The sequence below is a fragment of the Nuphar pumila genome, chromosome 8 (genome assembly GCF_984573655.1).
Source record: "Nuphar pumila chromosome 8, dmNupPumi1.hap1.1, whole genome shotgun sequence".
NCBI classification, from domain to species: domain Eukaryota; kingdom Viridiplantae; phylum Streptophyta; class Magnoliopsida; order Nymphaeales; family Nymphaeaceae; genus Nuphar; species Nuphar pumila.
The window spans coordinates 92202843-92228898 of record NC_143256.1 but is presented as its reverse complement, the minus strand read 5'-3'; the positions used below and the strand labels follow the sequence as shown (position 1 = coordinate 92228898).

Genomic DNA, 26056 nt, shown 5'->3' with positions numbered 1-26056 from the left:
AAAAAAGCTTATCTGATATGGGTTTCTAAAGAGATGGTAATAGCGAACCAGATGCAGGACTTGAGAGTGAAGATCAACTAATGGAGGATTAGGGAAGAGATACTGGAAGCAGAGATCAAGGGTCACCTGAATGAATGGTGACCAAATTATGAAATCCTTCCACCTTCAGCCACTGACAGAGCAAAGGGAAATCCCATTCCATATAGTTTTATTGAGGGCTGTACAGTTGAAGCCAATTGATATCAACCAGGTGGCAGCTAATTATTTTAAGACCTTTTTTGGGAACTAGCAGCCTATGTCACATGGATACGGCTATTTTTATGAAGTTTTTAATATGACAAGTACATAAAGGGACACAATAAGAGGGCTAAAATGGAGTATCCGTGTGACATATCTAGTAGCTGGGGTGGTAGTTTATGCATTTGGTAAAAATATGGTCAGCTGGGATGGGAGTTGGTGCACTTGGGAAAGGAAGTGAGACCTTCTCCCTTTCATATTTGCACCAAATCCAAGATTTAGCAGCTGCCACTTTTCAAAATGCATAAACTTCCTCCAACTGTCGGTTTCCAAACAGAGCCTAAGAAGAAATTCAATTCACCTCTTAGTCAAGCCTGCCTGATCCAATTTTCAAAATATATCATCTATGAACAAGTCCAAAGTCCAAACTCATCGCTTCCTTCACTGAAGATGAGATTAGGCCATTAGTTCAAAGCTATGTCACATGGATACTCCATTTTGACTGTCGTTCCACATCCTTTTATACACAAGTTATACTGGAAACTTCATAAAAATGGCCATATCCCTGTATCCGCAACTGTATCCATGTAACATAGGTTCAAACTTCAAAGCATGCCACAAAACAAGCATGAAGACCTTATGGTTTCCCGGCAGATCTAAGTTAAATCCATTGGCAGGATTGCAAAAACAATCTGCAGGAGGTATTTAGAGAATTTTACTCAAATAAGAAACCCCTAAAGGAGATGTGTCATTTATTTTGCATTATTATACCAAAGAAAAGAGGCTCAGACTATCCACAAATTCAGCCCAATATCTTTGTTAAATAGCAATGACAAGTTTTGGCAAAACAGAAAGCAGCCACCAAAGGAATCACAAGTAAACCAGCTCCAGCAATTATGCTTCAGTCATGGACCATACCTAATAGCCCCCACTGCTGCTCTGTGGAAGTAGGAATGAGAATGCAAACGATCTTGAAACCTCAACATTTCCACATAAGATCGTAATGTCATTTTCCTCAAGCAATAAGAGTGAAAGTCAAACTGATCCTCAGTCATATCTGAATAATGCTTCTCAACAGCCAAAAATTTCTTTAGAGCATGACCCAGGTCACCTTGTCGAAAGTAGCTTTCTCCTGAAGCAAGTTCATACCTTACCAAGAAAGAAAATATAAAAGCTATAAGATATCTACACATCCATATATTGCATCGCCAATGACATGATTACAGGTCACAAGGGCTAACCACATGCATTGCATGTCATACAAGTTATTGTGCTGATCCCCATCCTTGGTGAACAATACTGCAGTCTTCTCTGCTAACCCCACCTTTACAACAGATTTTCAAGTGGGACAAAATTACTTGTCAAAACATAAACATACACCAAAAACAATTTCAGTGGTGAAAAAGATGCACCATTTGTTAATGTAAACCTGGTCAGCCTGAAGCATGCGCTTCACACATTCACTATTTATGAAGCGATCCGCAAGATCCATTGAACGAGCTTCATCTGCCAATGCAGCTGCCGCAGCTAAATCACCTGCATGTTTTAGGATTCTGCCCTGTGTCCAATAGAGTCCATGTCAGGTACACTGCACAGAAATGTCAAAGTAAAACCAGTCTCAACAGGCACCATGTGCAACACATCTCAAGAGACTCAAACTGCAATATTGTCAACAGATTGCCAATATACGAGTCATGCTTCAGAAGAAAACTTTATAATACATACATACATACCTACATGCATATATGTGTGTAAGTACATAATCTATGTACCTTCCATATACTCTATGTTTACAGCTTCAATTTTCATTTTCTACTCATTCACGAATGGAAGGGTTCCTGTTGCTAGTGCTAGCAGATCTAATCAACAAAAAAATATAGGAGTCATAGCACAAAGTTACAGTTTTATTGTGTGCTATGTCATGTTATATTCTATTCATAATTATCATGCTGATTAATGTCATATTGAATACATATTTCCTATTAATTTTAGCAATTCATTATAAATTCTGTAGTTTTTTTGTTTTTTAGTATCAACTAAGCTGACTAGTCCCGCCTAGTCCCAGACTAAACCTTTTAGAGGTCTACTGACTAGGTGCCACTCTAGCACCTTTGACTACATAGAGCACCATTCAGATGTTTTTTTTATTTGTCGATCATGGTACATGGTAACTGAGTAGCCTGTCTATTATATGCTCCCATTTTTCTCAAACTGTATCTTAAAAAGTTTGAATTAAAATTACATGGAATAGAATTGATGGCCATTTGAAAACAGAACAAGTTTTTCAAATTCATAATTGAAAATAGAAATGGACTGTTAAGATTAATGTAACATATATATATATATATGTGTGTTGGGAGTCAAGTCAAAGCTAGTTTGACTTGCTCCCAACGGCTAGAATTCTAGCCGTTGGGAAATCTCTCTCATTCCTTAATGAGAGAAGACTTCCCCTCTTATTTTCACTCTTTCTCTTCTCTCCTCTACTTTTCTCTCTTTCTCCACTATAAATAAGGGTGTGTGTGAATGTGTAAGGGTTGAGAGTGATGGGTAGTATTAGGCTTGTATGATGAGTGTATTTGTAGTGAGGTTCAAATATAATTTTTCTTTTGTATTTTTAGTGTCCATTATAACTAGAGTTATCAACTCACCAATGTAATTTTCCTTTTGTATTCTTAATGTCCATTATGAATAGAGTTATTCATTCACATTTTCATGTATCTTTTTAGCTCTCATGTTTTTTATCCAAATGTATTATGTTCTTGGAGTCCATTATGGTGTACTTTGGGATCCGCGCCATTTCGTGACATGGTATCAAAGCAAGGCGTCATGGTCTTGAAAAGGATTTGTATTTATGAATGATATGGATTCAAGGATTTTGCATTCCGGTATGTATCTTTGTCTCTTTATCTTTATATGTATGGTAGGCAGTTTTTTTAAATGGGTTATGTTAAAATTAAATGTTTTTCTTTTGAAATTAGAATATGTAGAGATTGTTATCTTTTGATATATGAAATATATGTTTTTAATTGTAAATATGTGGTAAAAAATTATATTTTGCAAAGATATGTGATTTCTTAAAATCCTATATGTGTTCATGTTTTGCAAAATATGAAATTTCATGTTTGAATGACCCTTATCGTATGTGCATACATGGACTATCTTGGGATTGTTAATATATTGTGATGTCTCTTTAGGTTATTTTTTAATTATGAGATCAAGATATTATGCTCTCATAGAGGTCTTGTTTCATGTATGTTTGAGTGATATGGCTTTATCATTATATAACTTATTAAGATTATTTTCAAATTAATGACTTGTGGGATTCTTGGTATATGCCTCAAGTAATTTTTATGAGTATTGAATGACATAAGTATGGCTTGTCATCATGTACTCGATTGCATATTTTAAAATATTAAATGTTTTCTCTATTGTGGATTATATCCTTATCTTAGTGCATTCTTGTGTTTATGCTTCATCTTGAGCATTGTTAAAACTTATTTTTTCTTTTATACTTATCATTTAGTCCTTAGTGGACTTATTTACTTTTGTCCATTGGTGATTTATTGAATTGGGTACTTGTGCACTCTTGCAACTCCTAGTGGTTTCTCTCTTACGCTTTGATATTTTGTATCATGCTTCATAAAAAAATCATATTTGTTGCATTATGATAAAATTTCGTGTATGACAAATGTGGGTTCATGATTAGAGATGATTATGTATGTTATTTGTATATATAGATCTTTATGAATTTCTACATGCTTGCTTTCAATTGTCTCATAGTAGACCTATGATTTAGATCTAACTTCTTATCCTATGTGTTCTTTAATGAGACTTATTGATCTTTTGTATATGATGTGCTTAATGCACTTTTTCTCTTGGGTGGACTTATGTTCTTTTGAAGGATTCTCAAACCTCATAATCACATCACTTTTATGTAAAGTGCATGTATTGGGCATGACTCGTTATTTGCTTGCTCAAGTTTGCGAAAAATTGTTATAAGACATCATGTATTGCATATAATTGCATCAATTGACGTATTGTTGTGCATATGATTGCACAAATTTTTTATAAGTTTTTTACCTAACTTTATTGGACTTGATTTGAAACTTGCTTTTTCAAATCTAGTATTTGATATGAACTCACCTATTTGGAAATTGAATCATGTGAGTATGTATTGCCTTTTTTATGGCATTTGGATTGTCCATCACAGAATTGTATATGATGCATCATTCATCTTGGCCTTGTTATTTGTTTAGAGATGTTTGTTGGGGTGAGTTGTGTGTACCTTATTTTATGATAGTTTAGATTATCAATGTAATGTTGCATAATTTCACAAGTAGTCATTTTATGATTTGGTCAAAAATTTGGCTAAGTCTGGGAGAAAAATTGTTTGAAACTCGATTTTAGACTGATGTTTTTGAGTCCGGTTTGGCCCAGATCTCATCAATAAGGTCGAGACGAACCAATAGAAGCGTGAGAAAGAGTTTTATTTTCGACCTTTAAATTCAAGCAAAATTCAGGTTATTTTCAGGCGAAATTCGGATTTGATATTCGGATAATATGTCGTTGGATGTATCTCGAAATTCTGAGCACAACGATATCTTACTTTTCTAAATTCGAGTTCCGGTTGGCCCGAAAATCTCTTTTTTCAAAAATTGAGCAGTTTGTCAAACTGGATCCGAAGTTGGATCGAATTGGATCCAATGCATATGATCCGATTTAATATGGATTTGGATCTTATTCAAGAACCATCTTAATCAGGATTTGATCCAGATCATGATCCAATTTCGTTTTGGATATGGATTTGGATCCGGACCCAAATTCATGTCCAATAAAAATTTAGCTTTAAATTCAGTTTAAAGCTTTAAATTAAAGCTAGCTAGAGTTAAGAAGACTCCTAAAGTAATTAAACTAACTTTAGAAAATCAAAAATATTTAAATTATTATTAAATAATTAATAATAAATTAATTATTTAATTAAATTTTATAAATTTCGAAATTTTATTTTAGAGCTGATTATGACTTCTTTAAAGAGTCCTTATTCTTACCTAAGAGGGATTAAGAAAGACTTTTAAAAATACCAAATTTAGAAAAGTCAACTTTTGAGGAATTTCAAAAAAATTGGAAACTTGAAGAGAGTCCAAGGTGAAGGCTTTCTCTCCAGCCCGGAGAGAGGGGGGGTATCACCCGCTATGCCTATAAATAGGCCTTAGAGCCTAGAAAAAAAGAAAAAAAAACTGTCAAGTAGGGAGAGAGGAGAGAGAAAGAACGAAAAGAGAAATGAAGAGAGGAAGGAGGAGCCCTCTTCTCTAGCCATCCGATGTGTTTTACCGATGGTTTTCCTTGTTCTTTCAATTTTTGTAAGGGTACGGGTCTCCTCTTTTGGATTCAAGTGAGAAATCGAATGCCGGTTTGATTTCTATGCAATATCTTGGATGGAAATCCATGAAAAAACGTTTATGTGTTTGTTTTCTCAAAAACTCACGGAGGATGATTCATGGATCTTCCTTCATGGTGTATTTTTTATTTCTTTCAGCCTTTCCAATGAAATAAAATTTATGTACATGTATAACAGAATTTTTATTGGTGGTAGGAGTGGTTCTTTTAAAACCCTCTTTGATGAATATCGATTTCTATGGATGGATCATGATATGGACTGAGTATATGCATGAAAATATATGATGAAATCATATTGTATGCATGTACTTTTCAGTAAACGTGTGTGTAATGGTGTGTTTATTGAAAACATTGAAAATACATGCCTTCTTGAATAGGTAATCACAAGTAGGCTAAATGTCCATGTTACATTTTTGAACATGCACATGGTTTGATTCGTTTGTAACCTTATGTGAACAAGATCATTGTTTAAACATGCATATTTGAGCCATGATTCTGTAAATGCATGCATGTACAAGTCTGATAATGTGTAATACCTATGTCACAGGGACTCTTAAACTAGGTGCCGCACCCGTGTCGCACCCGCACCCGATGCGGTCAACCTGACCCTGGGTGCAGTCAATGCACCCAGGGTCATTTATGTCCAACTTTTGGACTTTATATATATATATATATATATATATATATATATATATATATATATATATATATTTTTTATATTTTTGCCGCACCCCCGCACCCAAGTTTTTTTAAAGTGCTGCACCCCCGCACCCGCACCCACACCCATGTGACAGTGTAATACATGTTTTTCATTCATTAAGATATGCATGGTTCATGCACAGTTTTAAAGAAAAAGAAATCGGGTCGTTAGTGGACCCACTGTCCTTTTTTTCTTTCTTTTGTTGGGACCTCATGATCTGGCTGAACAGACCAGCCAAGCATGGCTCGGCTGGCCAGGTCTGGCCAGACCTGTCAATGTACTGATAGATCTGCCAGGCCTGGCTGGGCTGAGTCCAGCTGGCCTGACAGAGCCTGCCGAGCCGCAAGGCTCAGCCGAATTGCTGGGTTGAGCCTACTCAGGTAAAAAAAAAAATGTGTATTTTGTTTATGTTTGGGGGGCTGTCCGGCACTGACAGCACACACACAGGCCCGGGCTGGGCCTGTGCATAAGCTGTCAGGCCCAGCCGATGGGCTCAGCTGGGATGGCTCGGCTAGCCCGGGATGGCTCGGCTAGCCCGGGCTGGCAGGGACTTGCCAGGCCCAGTTCAGCCTTTGGGCAGGACTCTGACAGGCCTAGCAGTCCACTGCCAGGCCCGACCTGGGGTCTGTCAAGCATAGACCCAGACAACCAAGGACGGCTGGGCCTGTTTGGAACCCCAACCGACTGGGTCGGTTAGGTGTGACCCCCTTTAGAGAAACAAAAAACAAAAAAAAAACAAATATGTATATATATGCATATATGTATGTATATATATATATATATATATGTGAATCTAACACAGTGTGTGTATTTTCAATTCGGGGAGCTGAATCAAACATGTATACAGATTTTTTCTTGATGTTATCATGAAAGCATGCACTTTGATGTTGGTCCATATTATGAGCTTAATCTCTCTCGTGCCTTGGTGGGATGTGACACCTAGGTACAAAGTTTGTACAGGATGCATGAGTATACATGAAATTTATGTGGCTTTTACATGCGTGCAGTTGCATGAATGTTCCCAATGGCGGATGCATTGACATGAATATGTACACTCAAAGAAAACATGCATTGACATGAATATATGTACACAATGAAAGTATGCAATTGACATGATTATGCGTAATGAATAGAATCATGCAGTTGACTTAAATATGTGCATTAAATGAAAGCGTGCACTTGTCTCTAGCATATGAATTGAATAAAAACATGCTTAACAATATCCTTGTTTCATGCGTATAGTTAAAATTGCATATATGAATGCGCATTTGGAAAGCATGTGATTTATTTCGTGTATGGGATATTGTTATGGTTTTTGCATATGGTGCATCGGTGATCATAATGAATCAGCGTAGGCCTGGTGAGCCTTGAGCTTTGGTTTGCTCCTCTTTTACTTATTTCAAATGCATCGCAAAAATCGTATTAATGTTGTTGCACAGTTCTATGTTTTTCTATGGACGGTGGTCCCGTGATGGTTCTCGCAGGAGAATATGCGAGCTTGTGTCTTTGTTTGTATACTGAATTGCAAATTAAAGAATTGATTATTAATAAACAAATAAAGATAAAATAACAGTGTAATATATTTTCGAGATCTCCCATCGTTAGAATGAAAATCTTAGAGTTTCGGTTTCGGGGGACCACAAAAATACAAAAACTCTATGTGCATTATTGATTACCCCTGAACTTGATATCGAGGTTCTTTCTCCAGACCATGGTTTGAGGAAGAGTCTGTCACTTTACCTGGGAGTGGTGTATAGACATAGGTGTTGTTTTGGTATACCAATAAGTGAAAATATTGGATGTGGAGGTTCTTAGTGTCTCAACATTAGAAGTGGAGGTTTAATGTTACAAAGGTGATTTGGTCGAGGGTTAAGTTTGGAACCCAGTAATAAAATACAACTTGTGGGATAAGTTATCTTGAGAACCCTACTTGACCTCGGGAATTTCTACTTATTTGGTGTATCCGCGGGCAACGATAATAAAAAGAGAAACTTAAATTGTGTACATTTAATAGAAGTGTGCATATACTAAGAGCATTTGATCAAAGATAATAAAGTACGCATGTATCTACACAGACATCATGCATTTTCCTGTTATGCATTAGATCATGTATATTTACTTGCTTCTCTACTTGCCTTATACGATTAAAGGCATGAGATTATATTTTATTACATGATAAATGTTCTAAATGCTTATCTAAACCATGTTCTTATTGCAATAGTATTCCTCGAAATTATTTCATGAATTCTTATCTGTATTCTTTATGCTCATTTATTTTACTAGAGGGATTCGTACACAGAATTTTTCAGATTTTTGATACCCCTACTTTTGTGTTTTTCGCAGCCTTAGAAGATCAATGAGAGCTACGAGTGTTACACATTTGCTAGACAGCTTCACAGATGGACATTGTAGCTCTATTTTTCTTTCTTTTTTTTTGCATTAAATTGTTTGAGCACTCTGATTTTTCTTATACAATTATCTCGAGACTATTATTACTTATTTAATAAAGTTTGGCTTGCTATGGTGTGAATGATAAATGTAACATCCCGGGTGGTTTATTTGGTTATCCAATTGTGAGTGCAACTATAAAGGCCTCGAGTCTCTCGGAATATTTGCGCAATGGTTTAAAAAAAAATCGCACCTTTTAAGGAGTATGAGTTGGGGTCGTTACAGTCAACTTGTTGTAATATCGCGTATTTTCGCACTTAGTCATTTTATAATTTTGTTGAAAATTTGGCTAAGTATATAAGAAAAATCGTTTGAACCTCGATATTAGACCAATACTTTTGAGTCTGGGCTTGGCCCAGGTTTCATCAACTAGGTCTAAACGAGCCATTTAAAATGTAGGAAAGAGTTTTAACTTTAACCTTTAAATTCAAGCAAAATTCGAGCAAAATTCAAATTATTTTCGAGCAAAATTCAAAATTTATATTCATGTGATATATCGTTGGATGTGTCTCAAAATGCCGAGCGTAATGATATGTTACTTTTCCAAATTTGAGTTCTGGTCGGCCCAAAAATCGCATTTTTTTAAAAAAATGAGTAGTTTGTCGGTTTGAATCCGGATTTGGATCGGACTAGATCCAATGGATTTGATCCAAATTAATATGGATCTGAACTCTATCCAAGACCCATATTAATCCGGATTAGGCCCTATCCAAAATTCATTTGGATTTTTGGAGATGGGTTTGGTTCTTATATCCTGATTAAAATCCATGCCCAACGAATTTCTAACTTTAAATTCATTAGAAACCTTTAAATTGGAGTTATTTAGTGTTAATAAGTCTCCCAAGTTAATATGGCAACTTTTGAAAGCTTCTGAATAATTATTAATTATTTAATAATTAATAATTAATAATTAATTAATTTTATTTAATTCCAAATTTTATTTGCAAGGTTGATTATGAAAAGAGGCCTTATACATGCCTAAGTAGGCTAAAGAAAGTTTTATAAAGACTTTTAAAAAATTGGGAACATTGAAAAAAAGTCAACATAAGGGAGTTTTGAAATTTTTGGAAACTCGAGGGTGAGAGTCTTAAATTTTGGAAACCCTCCATCTCCAACCCAACTAGAAGGAGCTGGAGAGGGGGGGGACCCCCTTTTGGTCTATTTAAACAAAAAAAAAAAGAAATGAAAAGAGAGAAAAGATAAAAGAGAAAGAAAGGAGGAAGGAGAGGGAGATCCATTGCTCTCCAGCCGTCCGACGTTTTCACCATCAACATTTTTCTTTTTGATTCACTGTCAAGGTACGGGTTTTCTCTCTTGAATCAAGTGAGAAGATGAATACCGATTGGATTTTCATGCAATATTTTGGTGGAAATCCATGATTAAAGAGCAAATATATATGTTTACTATAAAATGCATGGACGAGGACTCATGGATCCTCTTCCATGTATGTGGTTTTTTTTCACCTTTTCAAAAAAGTAAATTTCTGTATATGCTAAAACAGAACTTTTATTTGTGATAAAAACATTATTTAGAGCTTGCTCTCGATGAAAATCGATTTTCATGGATGGTCCATGTTATGGACTATTAGATGCATGTAAGCTTATGGTGGAATAATTCCTATGCATGTGTCCATCATTGAAAATGGTGAATCTGAATATTTTTGATGTGGTTAGTAAGTTCATGCCTGCATATTTGATTTTTGAATGTGCATATTACATGTGTTAGAAGGTTTATTTCATATGAATGCATGCTTAGAATTCTAATCCGTTTATGCATGCATGCTCATATTAAAAATTTCTAGTGTGAGCTCATCGACAACCCATATGTATTGATTTTTTTCTTTTGTCGTTAGTGGCTCACCGACAACCCAGGCGAGAGGTGCTTGGCTGGCCTGTGATGGCATGGCAGACCTGTACAGGTGTTGCCTGTGTTGGGTAACTGCTAGGTTAGGTTTAAAAAAAACAACAAAATTTTTCTTGTGGCTTGGGCTGGCTGGCAGCGAGCCGAGTGACTGCCAAGCTCTGGCAGGTGGTGCACAGGCCCAGCCTGGGGCTGGGGGTACACTGCCAGGCCCAGCTGACCCAGTCGGTTGGGCTGGAACCGAGCCCCAGCCGACTGAGTCGGCTGGGTGCTAGACCATCTTTAATAAAAAAAAAGGGGGGCGGGGGTGTTAAAGATATTTTTTTAAGCAGATTCAGTGGGTGGTCTGGCCAGACCGAGCCAAACCTATGCAACAACCAAACAGGTGTTGGCAGGCCTGTTTATCAGGCCTGTCGGGACTTGTAGGCCTAGCCGAGCAGTTGGGTGCCCTTCAAAAAATAAAAATAAAAAACTAAATAAAAACTAAATAAAAAAGTTTTAAAAATCCTTGATGGTAGTGACAGGCGGGTTGCTTGTTACACCCAGCTTTTTGGGTTCAGTTGGGTTTGGCTGAATTCTAGCCGATGGGGTGGGCTCTAATGTCGCATATTTTTCATACTTAAGACATTTTATGATTTTGTCAAAAATTTTAGCTAAGTCTAGGAGAAAAATCGTTTGAGTTTCGATTTTAGATTGATGCTTTGGAGTCTGGGCTCAGCCCAGGTCTCATCGACAAGGTCGAAGCAAGCCGATCGAAGCGTAAGAAAGAGTTTTATTTTTTACCTTTAAATTCAAGCGAAATTTGGGTTATCTTAGGGCAAAATTTAGAATTTGATATTTGTGGAATATGTCGTTGGATGCGTCTCAGAATTCTGAACGCAACGATATTTTACTTTTCTAAATTCGAGTTTCGGTTGGCCCGAAAATCGCATTTTTTCAAAAATTGAGCAGTTTGTCAAACCGGATCCGAAGTTGGATTGGATTAGATCCAATGCATATGATCCAAATTATTATAGATTTGGATCTTATTTAAGACCCATTTTAATCTAGATTTAATCTAGATCTTGATCTAATTTTGTTTCGGGTATGAGTTTAGATTTTGGATTCGGATCCAGACCCAAATCCATGTTCAATAAAAATGTAGCTTTAAATTCAATTTTAAAGCTTTAAATTATAGCTAACTGGAGTTAGGAAGACTCCTAAAGTAATTAAACCAATTTTGGAAATTCGAAATTATTTAATTAATTATTAAATAATTAATAATTATTTAATTAAATTTTATTAATTTCAAAATTTTAAATTAGGCTGATTAGGACTTCTTAAAAGTGTCCTCGTACTTACCTAAGAAGACTCAAGAGGAATTAAGGACTTTTAAAGGAATTGAAAAGATTTAAAAATAAGTCAACATAGAGTAGTTTTAAAAAATTTGAAAACAAGAGAGGAGAGAGTTGGAGACGGGACAGTTACTACACATACATTGGGGAAATCGTAGGATTTAAAAAATTTTTTGGAAACTCTCCTTCTCCCGCCCTTTAGAGAGGGCTGGAGAAGGAGGGGCTGTCACCCCCTCTCACTCTATTTAAGAAAAAAAAAAGAGGGGAAACGAAAGAGAGAAAAAAGAAATAGAAAGAAAGGAAGGAAGAGAGGAAGGAGGAGCCCTATTCTCCATCCGTCTAATATTTTTCACCAGACTTTTTTATTCTTTTTTTTTTCGATCCATATGCCTACTCTATAATATATGAAAGAGGATTCATGGATCCTCTTTCATGGATTCGTTTTCGATGTCATTTACCCTTTTCAAAATAAATTTCTATGTATGTATCATTTATCCTAAACAGAATTTTATTTTATGTCAAAGATGCCTTTTAAGCTCTTGTTTCGTAGTCGATTCAAATCCTACGATTTCCCCAATGTACAAGTTGTTGGATGCATGCAGTCATGTGAAAGAAATTATAATTATGCATGCATGTCATATTAAGGAATCTAAATATGCATACTTAAATAAAAATGTGTATGAGCATGCGGTAACATACTTGTTTTGGATCATGTATGGGAATGTATACCTCACACGTTGCATGTTAACGTGCATATGGGAACACATTTGATGTACGAAATCGGTCAGGCCTAAATCTGAGATTTATTAGTGCACGCATACATTAAAGTAAATCTGCAGACCCAAGCATACTATTGTTTAAAATTACATATGCAAGTATATTGTATGGACAGATTCATATGATTGTTTTCTTGGAATAAAATTCGGCATATGTATACATTGCTTCAAGTAAAGAGAAGTAAATTCTGCATATGTGGAGTGTGAGGTTGCATATAGATGCTGTCTCCAGTTATAAAAAGGGGATTTCCATGTTTTCAATAAAAAATTAGGAAAAATTTTGTTGGATTGCCGGGTGGGCTGATTGTGAGGCCAGCCGAATCTGTCCTGACAGGCCCTACTAGTCTTGGCTTGGGTCTGGTAGGGCTGGACCAGACCCGGCCTCGTGCTGGGTAGGCACCTGGCAGCCTAGCCAAGTGGCTCGGCTGGGCATGCCGGGCCCTTGCCTGCCCAGTCTAGCCTACGGCCTGGCAGTTTCCTGCCAGGCCAGACCCAGCTGGTTGGGTTCAGTTGGGCCTGAACCGAACCCTAGCCGACAGGGTCGGCTGGGTGCAGTGGGTTCTTTAAAAAAAAAAGGGGGGGGGAATCATATAATTTTTTTATTGCTTGGCATGTCCGGGATTCAATGGATATATGTAATTTCTTTTGATGCTCATCTGACATGCTTCAATGAATCTGAAAATGGCATATTAATTTCCAAATTTTTATTTCAGATTTGAGTGAGGCTTTATGCAAAATAAAGAATGAAATTTCGTATGCATTACATCATGCTTAATTAAAATGTTACGGGACAGTTACTACACATACATGTGCATATGTGAAATTTATAAGTTGTTGCATGTAAATGCCTGCATGAGTATTCATATGTTTTAATTGAAATAATTTGTGACAGATAGCAGGTACTTGACATGAATATGTGAATCGAGTGAGAACATGCAAGGAATATCAAGTTGTGAACTCATGCACATGCATATGCATATTACTGATGCACATGCTTAAATGACATGTATGAATGGGAATTTGGAAAGGATGTGATTCATTTCATATATAGCATATTGTTATGGTTTTTGCATATGGTGCATCGATGATCGAAATGAATCATCGTGGACCTGGTGGGCCTCGATCTTTAGTTTGCTCCTTATTTATTTTACATGCATCGCAAAAATCACATTAATATTGTTGCATTGTTCTATGCTTTTCTGCGAACGGTGGTCCTGTAATGGTCCTCGCTAGGAAGTATGCGAGATTATGCCTTTGTTTTTGCATGTTGAATTGCAAACCAAATAATTGGCCTTTAATAACAAGATAAAGAAAAAAATGAACAGTGTAATATATGTTCTGAGATCTCTCGTCGTTAGAATTGAAATCTTAGAGTTTCAGTTTTGGGGGACCACGAGGATACAAAAACTTCGTGTTCTTTATTGATTACCCCTGAGATTCTTTCTCCTGACCACGGTTTTATGGAGAGTTTGCCACTTTACCTGAGAGTGGTGTATAGACACAGGTGTTGTTTTGGTATACCAAGAAAGTAGCACGGTTGGATGTGAAGGTCCTTAGTGTCCCGACATTAGATGTGGAGGTCTAATATTTCGAATGTGAGGGTTAAGTTTGAAACTCAGTAATAAAATACAACTTGTGTGCTAAGTTACATTGAGAACCTTACTTGACCTCGAAAATTTTTACGCGTTTGGTATATCTGCGAGCAACGGTAATAAGAAAAGAAACTTTAATTGTATGCATTCTAGAAGGGGTATGAATATACTAAGAGCATTTGATCAAAGATAATAAAGTACTCATGCAAGTGCACTGACATCATGCATTTTCTTGTTATGCATTAGATCATGCATACTAGCTTCTCTACTTGCCCTATATGATTGAACGCATGACTTTATACCCTGTAGCATGTTGAATGTTCTAAATGTTTATTTGAATCATGTTCTTATTGTAATAGTATTTCTCTAAATTATTGCATGAATTCCTATCTGTATTCTTTATGCTTACTTGTTTCATTAGAGGGATTCATACACAGAATTTCTCGGATTTCTGACACCCTACGTTTTTGGTTTTTTGCAATCACGGAAAATCAGTGAAGTGACTCACTTCTGGGAGAACTACGAGTGTTACACGTTTGCTAGACAGCTTCACAGATGGACAGTGTGGCTCTTCTTTTAGTTTTTATTTACATTTAATTGTCTATGCACTCTGATTTTTCTTATGCAATTATCTCGAGACATTTCTTACTTAATAAAAATTTTGTTTGATATGGTGTGAATGATAAATGTAAGATCCCTAGTGGTTTGGTTGGTTATCCAATTATAAGTGAAACTGTAAAGGCCCCGGGCCTCTAAGAATATTTTCATAATGATTTTTAAAAAAAAAATTGTGTTTTTAAGGGGTATAAGTTGGGGTCGTTACAGGTTTGGTATCAGAGTCACCACAAATCTTACACCTTTATCATTTTTTAGCATTAAGTTTTTAATTTTGGTAGGTGAGTCATGTCCTTAAGTGTCAGCAAGTCGTGTCTCGTGCTCCAGAGCAGTCTCCTTCACTGGTAAGGCTATTTAATACTTTTATTTAAGCATGTAAATTTTGTGTGCTTGATTGCATTCATAGTTTAATTCTCTTCTGGTGTGAATTAATATCTTTGGTGTGATTGTATGAATATAATTGTTCTGGATCAATCCTAAGGGAGTAGGATCGATCAGGTATAACTGTATAATTTTCATGTTTTAGATGTATCGCCGTAACCGTGCTTCAACTTTCATTGGTGCTCCCGCAGATTGGCAGGAGCAAAGAGATTTTATGATGAATGCCCTCAACACTCTGACAGAGACAATGACGGTGAAGGTGACGCAACGGCACAGGCGGCGACCCGAGGTCGTTCTGAACACGGGTGGCATTTCCTTCGAGAGATTCCTGAAGTTGGACCCACCAACTTTTTGAGGGAAGGCGGAGGCAGCTGAGAGCTGAGTTGAGGAGATTGAACGGGCATTCGACATTCTACATGTCCCCAAGGACAAGAAGACCCCTTTTGGCACGTACCGTCTGAAAGGCGATACGAAGAAGAGGTGGGACATCCTGCGGAGGGTGAAGTATACTGATTTGGACATGATTCCCTAAGAGGTATTCAGGGAGGAGTTTCTGGACACCTATTTTCCTTCTTACGCTCGGGAGCAGATGCAACAACAATTCCTTGAGCTTACTTAGGGAAGCATGAGTCTGGTGGACTACGCCACCAAATTCAAGAGCTTAAAGCGATACTGTCCGAACTTGTTCGTTGGTGAGAAAGCAAGGGCAGCTAAGTTTGTGCGTGGGCTGAAAGACGGGTTGCGGACCTGAGTGTTGATGAGTCGACCTACTACCTTGGTCGACGCGATAGAGCCAGTTACAGTCTTGACGGAGGACTGGGAGAGGTTCAGGAATGCATTTCAGAAGGGAGGTGGCAAAGGTGGTGGTTCTTCGGGCGGAGCGAGAAATATCCCACCTGCAGGCGGAGAGACTCAAGGTGACAAGAGGCAGCGGACCCGTGAAGGGCGACAGCAGGGTCGACCCCAGTAGCAGAGACGGCAAGGAAAGGCCCAGTCAGCATGTCGCAAGTGCGACAAGAACCATCCTCTGGGCTTTTGTTCGATGTTCAAGGGAGTCTGCTATCAGTGTCAGCAACCTGGGCACATTACTCCATATTGTCCGAACAAGCCAACGGCTCGAGGAGGTCAGCAGAAGCAGCCACCGCAGCAAGGTCAGGGCAGGACCAATGGGCGAGTTTACGCAGCTACAACAGCTACTCAGGTTGATCAGACTGACCTAATAGAAGGTATCTTCTTAGTCGTCGATCACTTTGCTCGTGTGATGTTTGATTCGAGCGTGACCCATAGTTTTATTTCTGCTTCGTTTGCAACATTGCTCAAATTGGTTTCTTGTAGCTTTGAAAAGGCTTTTGATGTGATGTCACCTATGTCACAGGGATTCGACTAGCAGGGTGTCGCACCTGCGTTGACGCGACTCGACGCGGGTGCGGGTGCGGCACCAGGTGCGGTCAACCCGACCCTGGGTGCGTTGACCGCACCCAAGGTCATTTTTGTCTATTTTTTTTGGATTTTTTTTAAAAAAAAATTGCCCTATGAAATGGTCTGTGGAATTTTAAAAAAATTCTTTGGGGGGCGCTGCCCCCCTATAATCCCCCGCCAGGGGCGCCCCCCCTGGACCCCGCCCGCTGAACGCGCAGCGGGACCCGCGCCGAGCGGAGCCCCCGTACCCCCCTTCCTGCAACGGCAAAAACAATGAATCAAGCTCCACAACTCATCACTTTCATCTTTGGGGACAACCATATAAGATAAAAAAATGGTAAAAAGTAAGTTCGGCATAAATGTCATGGACCTTAACAGCTACCATACATTCATACATATACACTATATATATATATATATATTTACATTTTTGCCCCTGCAGCACCCCCGAATCCCGGTTTTTTTGGAAGTGTCGAATCCCCGCACCTGCACCCGCACCCGCACCCATGTCACATAGGATGTCACCTATAGGTGCATCCTCTTCCTGCGAAAAGTATTTTTCGGCAGTTAGCATTGTTATCGAGGGGCATGAGTTGTCTGTCGACTTGGTCATACTAGATATGACGTCTTATGATGTCATTTTGGGTATGGATTGGTTGTCCAGACATAATGCCACCCTCCAGTGTCGAGGCAAGAAAGTTATCTTGGAGCGTCTTGATTTGTCTGCATTGTTATTTCATTCGACGAGGCCTGTGAGCGAGGTGAAGATCGTCTCAGCCTTGAAGATCTCCAGATACCACAAGCAGGGTTGCATGGTGTTCTTGGTCAGTGTATCCACGCAAGACAGTCAGACGACACCGTTGGAGCAGTTAGACGTTGTTCGCAAGTTCCCGGATGTCTTTCTCGAGGACTTGTCGGGATTGCCATCGCATCAAGAGATTAAATTCGCAATCGGGTTAGTGTCTGGTACGGCACTAGTTTCTCGAGCACCGTATCGCATGGCACCTGCAGAATTAGTGGAGCTCAAGAAGCAGTTGCAGGAGCACAGGTAATAGGTTGGTTTGTATCGGGTCAGATCTGAAACTGGTTTGACCTGTACCCATTTGGTACCAGTACCATTACCCATGTCAACAAGGGCATGGCACCCTCCCAGAAGTTACCCATGCTACATAGAAGAAAATAATATTTGAAGAAATGAATCTAGCAAGAACATCATATGCAGAAGACATAATCAATGCCTTCAAAATATATTTGCACCTACATACCTTGACAGAGTACAGGTCAATTACAGTAGGAGTATGTTCGATAGCCTCGTCAATTTTGGCTAAAGCAATATCATATTGTCCCTGCCTGTCATAATGCTGCAACATATAGAAAGACTTAGAATCATAAATAGCTTAGAATTGAATGGATTACAGCACATTAAAAATCAAAAGAACTGTAACCGTTATTAAATTAGCAGCCAAACCTGGGCCAGCAAAAACAAAGTCCACATAAATGTTGAGGGGGGCTCTTTCTGAGCACTGCAGGTCAAAAGATCATGCTTGTCAGAAAACAAAGACAAACAAACTCCGGGATGAAAAAGACTTGATATACATCCAATCACTAGCAGAAAATCCAACTTTTAAAAGGGAGACAAGAAAGCATGGATGGAAGGAAAAGAGATAAAAAAAATCTGGTGTTACAGAGAATGCTACCTGAGCACTAAAAACAAAACAAATAAAAAAACTCCATATAACACACAAAGGGGTAAAACTCCTCCAAGTATTAACTATTAACATTCACAATATGAAAAATAATCTGCCAATGATCCCGTTTCGTGTCCTTTTTCCTGAAAACATTCCCTAGTGTCATCTAAAACTGGTTCCTTAATCATCAAGCCGACGACGGAGAGAGGAAGGGCAGGAACTTAAAAAAAAATGTGGATTTTCAACCCTGTTTCACCATTATCAGAAAAGTTATATCCTTTGGCAACATGCCAGGATGTTTTTTTATCTTTTTCTTTTTTCCAGGTTGTGGCGGGGGGAGGGGCGTAGTATGGAAGTCATTAGGGAGGAGTTCGGTGTCACCTGCAGGTTTTCCAGTCAAGGGTAGCCTAAAAGTAGCCTTGCAAGCGCTGTCGTCACCGGAAAGCACCAACTCCACAGCTTTCTAGCAACAAAAAAGGATGGGAAGTGTTTCATATGTGTGTGAGAGAGAGAGAGACACTTGTCATATGTGTGTCTATATATATGCAGCGTATGTACGCATATATCATAGTCACTGTATACACAACAACATGCTCATAACTAATAACTTTTCACATGCTTCAGCAGCAAAAGAAGTTCCATAAAGAATGGCTTACAGCTCATGCAAGTTCTGAGTTGTACATGCAACCAAATTGGCAACCGTTCAACCCACAGTGAAATGAAACAAAATACATCTTGAATTACCTTCCAGGAAATCGCCCAGTTGTGCCAACAGAAGCTTCCAGTTCAAGAAACAATTTCCCCAGAATGTCTGCCTGTTTAGCAGTAATAACAAAAACTGTTGCTTCCCAGAAAGAAAGAATTGGGTTTTCACCAAAAAATTTTATCATTTGGACAATTTCTCAAAAAATACCAAGCACAAGAGGAATGGCAAACAGTACCTTGCTTGAGGAACTGTACAAAGAACGAAGATCGGAGAATAAGGAAGGAACACCCTATTTGCACATATTGGCAAGCAAGGATTAGAACAGCTACATATTTGTGAAGAGTTGGCAGCACAAAAATTCAAGAAGACAAATCCACGCTAACAGCATCCATACTAAGGGAAAAAAGTGATGGTTGTATGCATCCCTAAGCACTAGGAAAAATAGAAAACTAACATTTAAGAGGAAAAAAAAAGAGTTCACCTTAGTTAACAATGGCCTAATATAGTTGTCAGCAGCCTCCTGGAACTTCTCACCATTCAGAAAATCTAGAGGTATACGCTGAATGCACAAAATGTTCAGATAAGGTTAACAAATGCTTGCACATATGTATGACATGTGATCTAGTTCTTGAATAAAAAATTAGTACTAAGCAGCAGACATTCAGGATATAAGAAAAGCTTACAAAATACATCTCAAATAAATATGTATTAAAGAAAAAAGAAACAAAAGAAAAAAGCAGCATAACTACAAAAAGCCACAAGGATACCACAGCTTCACAAATTTTAATGGGTGCCCCAAGCAAAAGAGGCAGGCTCAGTTTTGATCAGGCTTTAACTGCAACACCTTTATCCTACTCTGACACTGGGTTCATGAAAAATCTTTCAAACTAGCAAACATCCAGGCTGGATGTTGTCATTCCCACCAGTTTCTGGACAAGCTGGCTTCGAAAAATTGTTGGAAAATACAAGAGCATGCCATCCGCATGGTGTGTGTGTGTGTGTGTCTCATTGAAGCTAAAAGTTGGTTCAGTATTCATCACCTTTGTAACCTTACTGAAGCTAAACATTAGTTTAATACCCATGATTGTTGTCACTATTACCATCATCAAGCCTTAGTGAGTCACATAAAATACTAACTTCTACACCTATTGCTATTTCCCCTACCATTTTTTGAATTTCAAGTTGATGCTTTACATTATGTGTGCTCATGACATTAAACATTTATTTTGAAAACAATAAACAGGCAACAAACACATGGTCACCTAGGTTGCAGGTCATGGGCATGCACAAAAATACACATAAGTGCGCAGACACACACACACTAGCACTATATCTGTAATATCTTATAATTTTTTCATAACTTTTAAGCTCAAAAATATAATTTTAAATTAAATATTTATATTTAATATGACAAAATTTGTGAAAAATATTTAAATATGGGCTGACGTCAACCTGGGTCTGGGCATGGTCCAGAGCCCACTGACAAGATCTATGAATGTTACGAAAAATCTGTGAATTTAATTGTTGTTAACCTTTAAATTCAGGTTAAAATCAGGTTAAATTCAGGCAAAATTCGGGAGTGAAATAGATCTAAGACCATAGTTAGATCTGTTTCGGTACGTAGATCTTGTAAGAGATCTGTTTTATCAAATTCTGATATTGGTTGGTTCAAAAATGCATTTTTCTAAGTTGACCGACCTCTATTTTTGGGTCTTTTCGGTTTGGATCGGACTCGACCCGCTTCGTTGGACTGATGTTAATATGGATCTAGACCATGGTTAACGGAAGCGTCATACCATATGGGAAAGCGCGCTTTCCCAAAGCGCATTTTGAAAGCGTGAAACATGGTGCTTCCGAAACATGCAGGGAAGCGCCAAAAAACTTGGGAAGCATGCTTCCCATTTATGGGAATCTCTCTTTTATTTTTTTCTGTTTTTTTCCTACTTTTTTCTTTTTTTTCGCTTCCCCCTCGTTTCCTATGTCGCTTCTGGTTCGCTTTCTAGGTCGCTTCCGAGACGATTTCTGGTTCGCTTCAAAGTTGTCTCGCGCTTCCCGCTTCCTAAAATTTTGGAAGTGTCTAGCTTCCCGATTTTTCTTCTCGCGTCGCTTCCCGCTCCTGCTTCCCCGATTAGCAACTCTGATCTGAATCCAATTCAAGATCCATATTGACTAGTAACCGATTTGGGTTGAGATCCAATTAAAATTGGATATGGTTTGGATCATAGGTCCAACCCAGACCCATAATTCATTCATAGTCTTTTTAAAACAAATATGAATTTAAAACTTTAAAAACATGAATTTAAAGAGAAGGGATGAACTCTATCCCACTTGACTTTCTAGAAGGGGGTGTCCCCCCTAGTGTGGAATATTCCACAAGATGAGAGTCAAAAATGTATATATAATATAAAAATATAATATATAGAAATAATGGTAGAGGCAGGGTGGAACTCTACCCCTCATTATCTAGAAGGGGTGTCACCCTCTCTAGAGACTCTCTAACTATAAAAAGTTGGAAAGATCCTCTCTCTCTAGAAACCGTCTCCTAGAGAGAGAGAGAGAGAGAAAAGAGAAAAGAGAGAAAGAATCTTCAACGTTTCTTCCTTCCCCTAAGCTTTTCGTAAGAACAAAAATCAAGGTACGGGCTCCCCTCCAAACCAGTTTAAAAGAAAAATCTGGTTTCCTTAACATATACACGTTTTTGGCATATTGTGAATTTAAAAAAAATGATTTCCTTTCATGCAAAACCAGTTTTTGTTTTAATTCGCTCATACACGTTTTTTATAATACTTCTTGTTTATCTTTTTTATATGATGATATAGGTTGGGTTTCATAGGTACTATTTTGTTTGAGACATAAACAGATATATTATATTGTTTTATTAATTGACGATCATGTGCATGAGTCTGTTCAGAAAGAGATATATGTTGTATGTTGATCATGTGCATGAGTCTGTTTATAAAGAGATATATTTTGTTGTCAACCGATCATGTGCATGAGTCTGTTCATAAACAGATATATTTTGCTGTCTGCCGATCATGTACATGAGACTATTTATAAAGAGATATATTTTGTTGTCTGTCGATCATGTGTATGAGTCTAATCATAAGTAGATATAGTTTGTTGTCTGTCCATTATGTGCATGAGTCTGTTCATAAAGAGATGTATTTTGCTGTCTGTCGATCATGTGTATGAGTGTGATCATAAGTAGATATATTTTGCTGTTTGTCGATCATGTGTATGAGTGTGATCATAAGTAGACATAGTTTGTTGTCTGTCGATCATGTGCATGAGTTTGAAATAGATATATTTTGCCGATTTATTATCTACCGATCATGTGCATGAGTCCTAATCATAAACAGACATGTTTAGATGTTTTATTTCATGTTGATCATGTGCATGAGCCGATATGTCTTACTGTTTTCACTGGGCCCATGTATGAATCTGCATGTTGTTGATACTGCCATGCCGCTGCCCGTATGTGTATATATATATATATATATACACACATGGAGCGACGAGGATGCCTGTCTTAACGTTACAGCTCTATATATGTGTACATATATGTGCCAGCACAGTGATGTCACTGTGCTGTTCTTACCCAAGCAGCGACATCGTGCATGCTGTCAGCATTTCACTGCCCATATATGTGCAGCGACAGCAAGCATTCTGCTAGCTCAGTGCTGCTCATATATGTGCAGCAACAAAGCATAGTGGGACAGCAAATCGTTGCTCATATAATGTGCAGCGAACTGGATAGTGTATCGCTGCAGCGACAGCACGTATCGCTCATAAATGTGCAGCGACAGCGTGTTGATGATAGCATGTCATTGCTCAAATATGTGCAGCGACAGCAGGCACTTGGACTGCGATTCGCTGCTCATGTATGTGTAACGACGGCATATGATACGGGCGTTGCTCATATACGTATGCAGCAACATCAGGTATGTTTTATTACAGTATGTGTGTGTATGTGTGTCTGTGAATGCATATTGTTGCGCACGTGTGTGTGTGTATATATATATATATATATATATATATATATTATATTGCCGCATATATACGTATGTATGCATATCGCTGCAGCTGTCTTTGCACCATGATTGAGCATTGGGGCTGCAGTTAATGCGTTAAAAAATATGATTATTTTTGTTGAAATCGTGGAATCAGGTCGGTATTATATATTCATCTAAATCTAAGAATAGAGACCGAAAAGGGTCGATTCTAAAAAGTTGAGTTTTTGGCTAATGTGATGAATTTGAAAAGATTACATTCATTCATTTGCCATAAATATGCATTGATGATTGTACATTGTGAACATAAATTTGTGTATTTGTGTGTGTTTTATGTTCACTTAAATTTTGCAATGGCATGAATTATTTTTTTGAGATCAATTAGTGGTTGTGTGTGAACCACTATGGGGCCTATGTAGGCCAAGTGCAGGGGCTCCTCATGTGTTATTAAAACTATTTAAGCATTGCAAAATGATTTCTGAAAATTATTGGTGTTCCAAAATTAATTACACTGTTGAATTATTAGGGCAAGGGCCTGAATTTGTTATTGCATGCGAATTTACATGATTGTTCTTATCTAAAAAACTTTTAATTGATTAAAATGGTAAAAGAGACCAAACAATATAATAATGTTCTTCCTTGATATTCCTTTTATAGCATGAGAATCTTGGATGACGGACGTAGGGTACCGTGAGGATACTAAAACTTTGTATGCAATTGTTGTCCCTAAGAACCCGATGTGAGGTTCATGTTCCTTACCACGGTTCTAGGAAGCTTTCGACCACTTTGTCTGGAGGTGGTGTTGTTGACTCAGCTATAGTTATTTGTATACCAAAAAAGTCGCATCAATGATTATGGATTTTCATTGATGGACGGCATTAAGTGAGGATTCCAAATGTTTAGATGGATGGTGAGGATTCGTGATACTGGTCGGGAAATAGATGTGGAACTCAGTAATTAAAATACAAATTGTGTGTTAAGCTATAACTGGAAACTACCTTGAACCTCAGGAACTTTGCCCATTTTGAATATCTACGGGTTTGTAAAAAAAATGAAAATTAAATTTGTGTGCATTTAATAGGGACATAATGCAAAAACAACTCTGATAAATAACTTAAGAAGTTATTCATGAATGTGCATTGATTCATGCATCTTTTACTGTTCAGCATTAGTTTCATGCATTCTTAAATATTTGACTTAGCATGATATTGTTGAATGCTTCAATGGTAAGTTAGTTCTGATAAATTATACATTGTAATTTTGTCTTAAATTTGTGCTTGATTTAATTTATGTTATTTCTTTAGTGTTGGAGTTTTAGAAGAATTTGTACGAGGACTTCGGTTCTTAACCATTTTCTAAAAATGTTTTTCAGGCACAGAAGCTAAGTGATGAGTGGGATTGGTTGGCTGGAGGACTCGAGGCTTCGAGGCTTTATGACTTTGTGGCTTGGGATATGACGTGTGCATGATTGGATGGAGTCGGTTTTGAATTTTGAACTTTTTGACTTATTGATTAAATAAATGAAGTTCAATTTATTGTTTTAATTATCTCTATATTTGGAATGGTTGATGGAATGGGTATATTAAATCTGTGATGCGCCCTTGGTCCTTGAGAGGTTTTCTGCAATTGTTTTAAAAAAAAAATTTAAACACATTTTTTGAGGGTCAGTTTGGGGTCGTTACAATAACTATCAGCTACTACTAAAATCTCCATTACATGGGCAGGGATACCTAAGTTCAGAAAACCAAGTTGTTCCCTCGGTGGTTTCAATTAAAAGAGGTTACTTCTCTCTCTCTCTCATATATATATATATATATATATATGAGGACGGGGATTATCCTGCCCCCTTTTTTTATTAGGTCATCATTATGACCCTCAAAAAATCATAGTTTTAGGTGTTTCATGCTTGATTTGAACCCTTATATGTGTTTATCATTGTTTACTCAAGAGAACATTTATTTGATTAAGCATCTTTATGCTCATATGTGCATTTTAAAGAGGTAAAAAAAACAAGGGCGGATATTGTACTAAAATTTCATAATAAAATACACATTTTTATATCAGATCAATTTGAAACAAAATTTGTTTCTTAATAAATAAGTAATGATAAACACATCTAGTGGATCAGATCGAGCATAAAACACCTAAAACTATGGTTTTGGAGGGTCTTAATGGCAACCTAACGAAAAAGTGGTAGGAATCTCTCTCTCTCTCTCTCTCTCTCTCTCTCTCTCTCTCTCTCTCTCTCTCTCTCTCTCTCTCTCTTGTGAGAGCTACTTAAAAGCATCGACTACCCAAAGGAAGAAGGTTTGTCTCTCAAGCCTGACTTATTTAGATCTCTTCTCTCACCAGTGTTGTCAAAAACGCGCCTTGAGGCGCCCGCGGCCCTCTATGCCTCAAGTCGCAAAAAAAAATTTACAACAAGACTTCTAAGACATAATCAAAAAGATTTTTGCAGGTTAATCTCATATATTTTCCAGTTATTTCAGTTATGTAATAAGTTTCTTAGTATATTACTATATTTTAACTTTTGTTGGTTAATCTCATATATTTTTCAGTTATTTGAGTCATGTAATTAGTTTCTAACTTTCTTAATATATTTTAACTTTTGTTGGTTAATTTCATATATTTGTCAGTTATGTAATCAGTTTTTAGTTACTTTTATATGTTAATCTCATATTTTTTAGAATAATCTCATATATTTTAGCTTTTGTAGGTTAATCTCATATATTTTCAGTTATTTCAGTTATGTAATCAGTTTCTTACTATATTTTAACTTTTGTTGGTTAATCTCATATATTTCCCAGTTATGTAATCAGTTTTTAGTTACTTTTATATGTCAATCTCATATTTTTAAAATAATCTCATATATTTTAAGTTTTGTAGGTTAATC

General features: G+C 37.3%; 1 protein-coding gene across 4 annotated transcripts in view; it reads right to left on the bottom strand.

Moving 5' to 3' along the window:
* The window catches only part of LOC149830013 (N-terminal acetyltransferase A complex auxiliary subunit NAA15-like), a 91733-nt gene that overhangs the window by 35398 nt on the left and 30279 nt on the right, over positions 1–26056 (bottom strand). For all 4 annotated transcript variants that reach the window (XM_090015681.1, XM_090015680.1, XM_090015682.1 and 1 more), the window contains exons 10-17: positions 19635–19712; positions 19389–19442; positions 19192–19262; positions 18228–18282; positions 18025–18120; positions 1667–1795; positions 1479–1561; positions 1156–1386 (exon numbers count right to left, since the gene is read on the bottom strand). In XM_090015681.1, coding sequence (XP_089871807.1) covers positions 1156–1386; positions 1479–1561; positions 1667–1795; positions 18025–18120; positions 18228–18282; positions 19192–19262; positions 19389–19442; positions 19635–19712 — 797 coding nt within the window. The remainder of the gene's footprint in view (positions 1–1155; positions 1387–1478; positions 1562–1666; positions 1796–18024; positions 18121–18227; positions 18283–19191; positions 19263–19388; positions 19443–19634; positions 19713–26056) is intronic.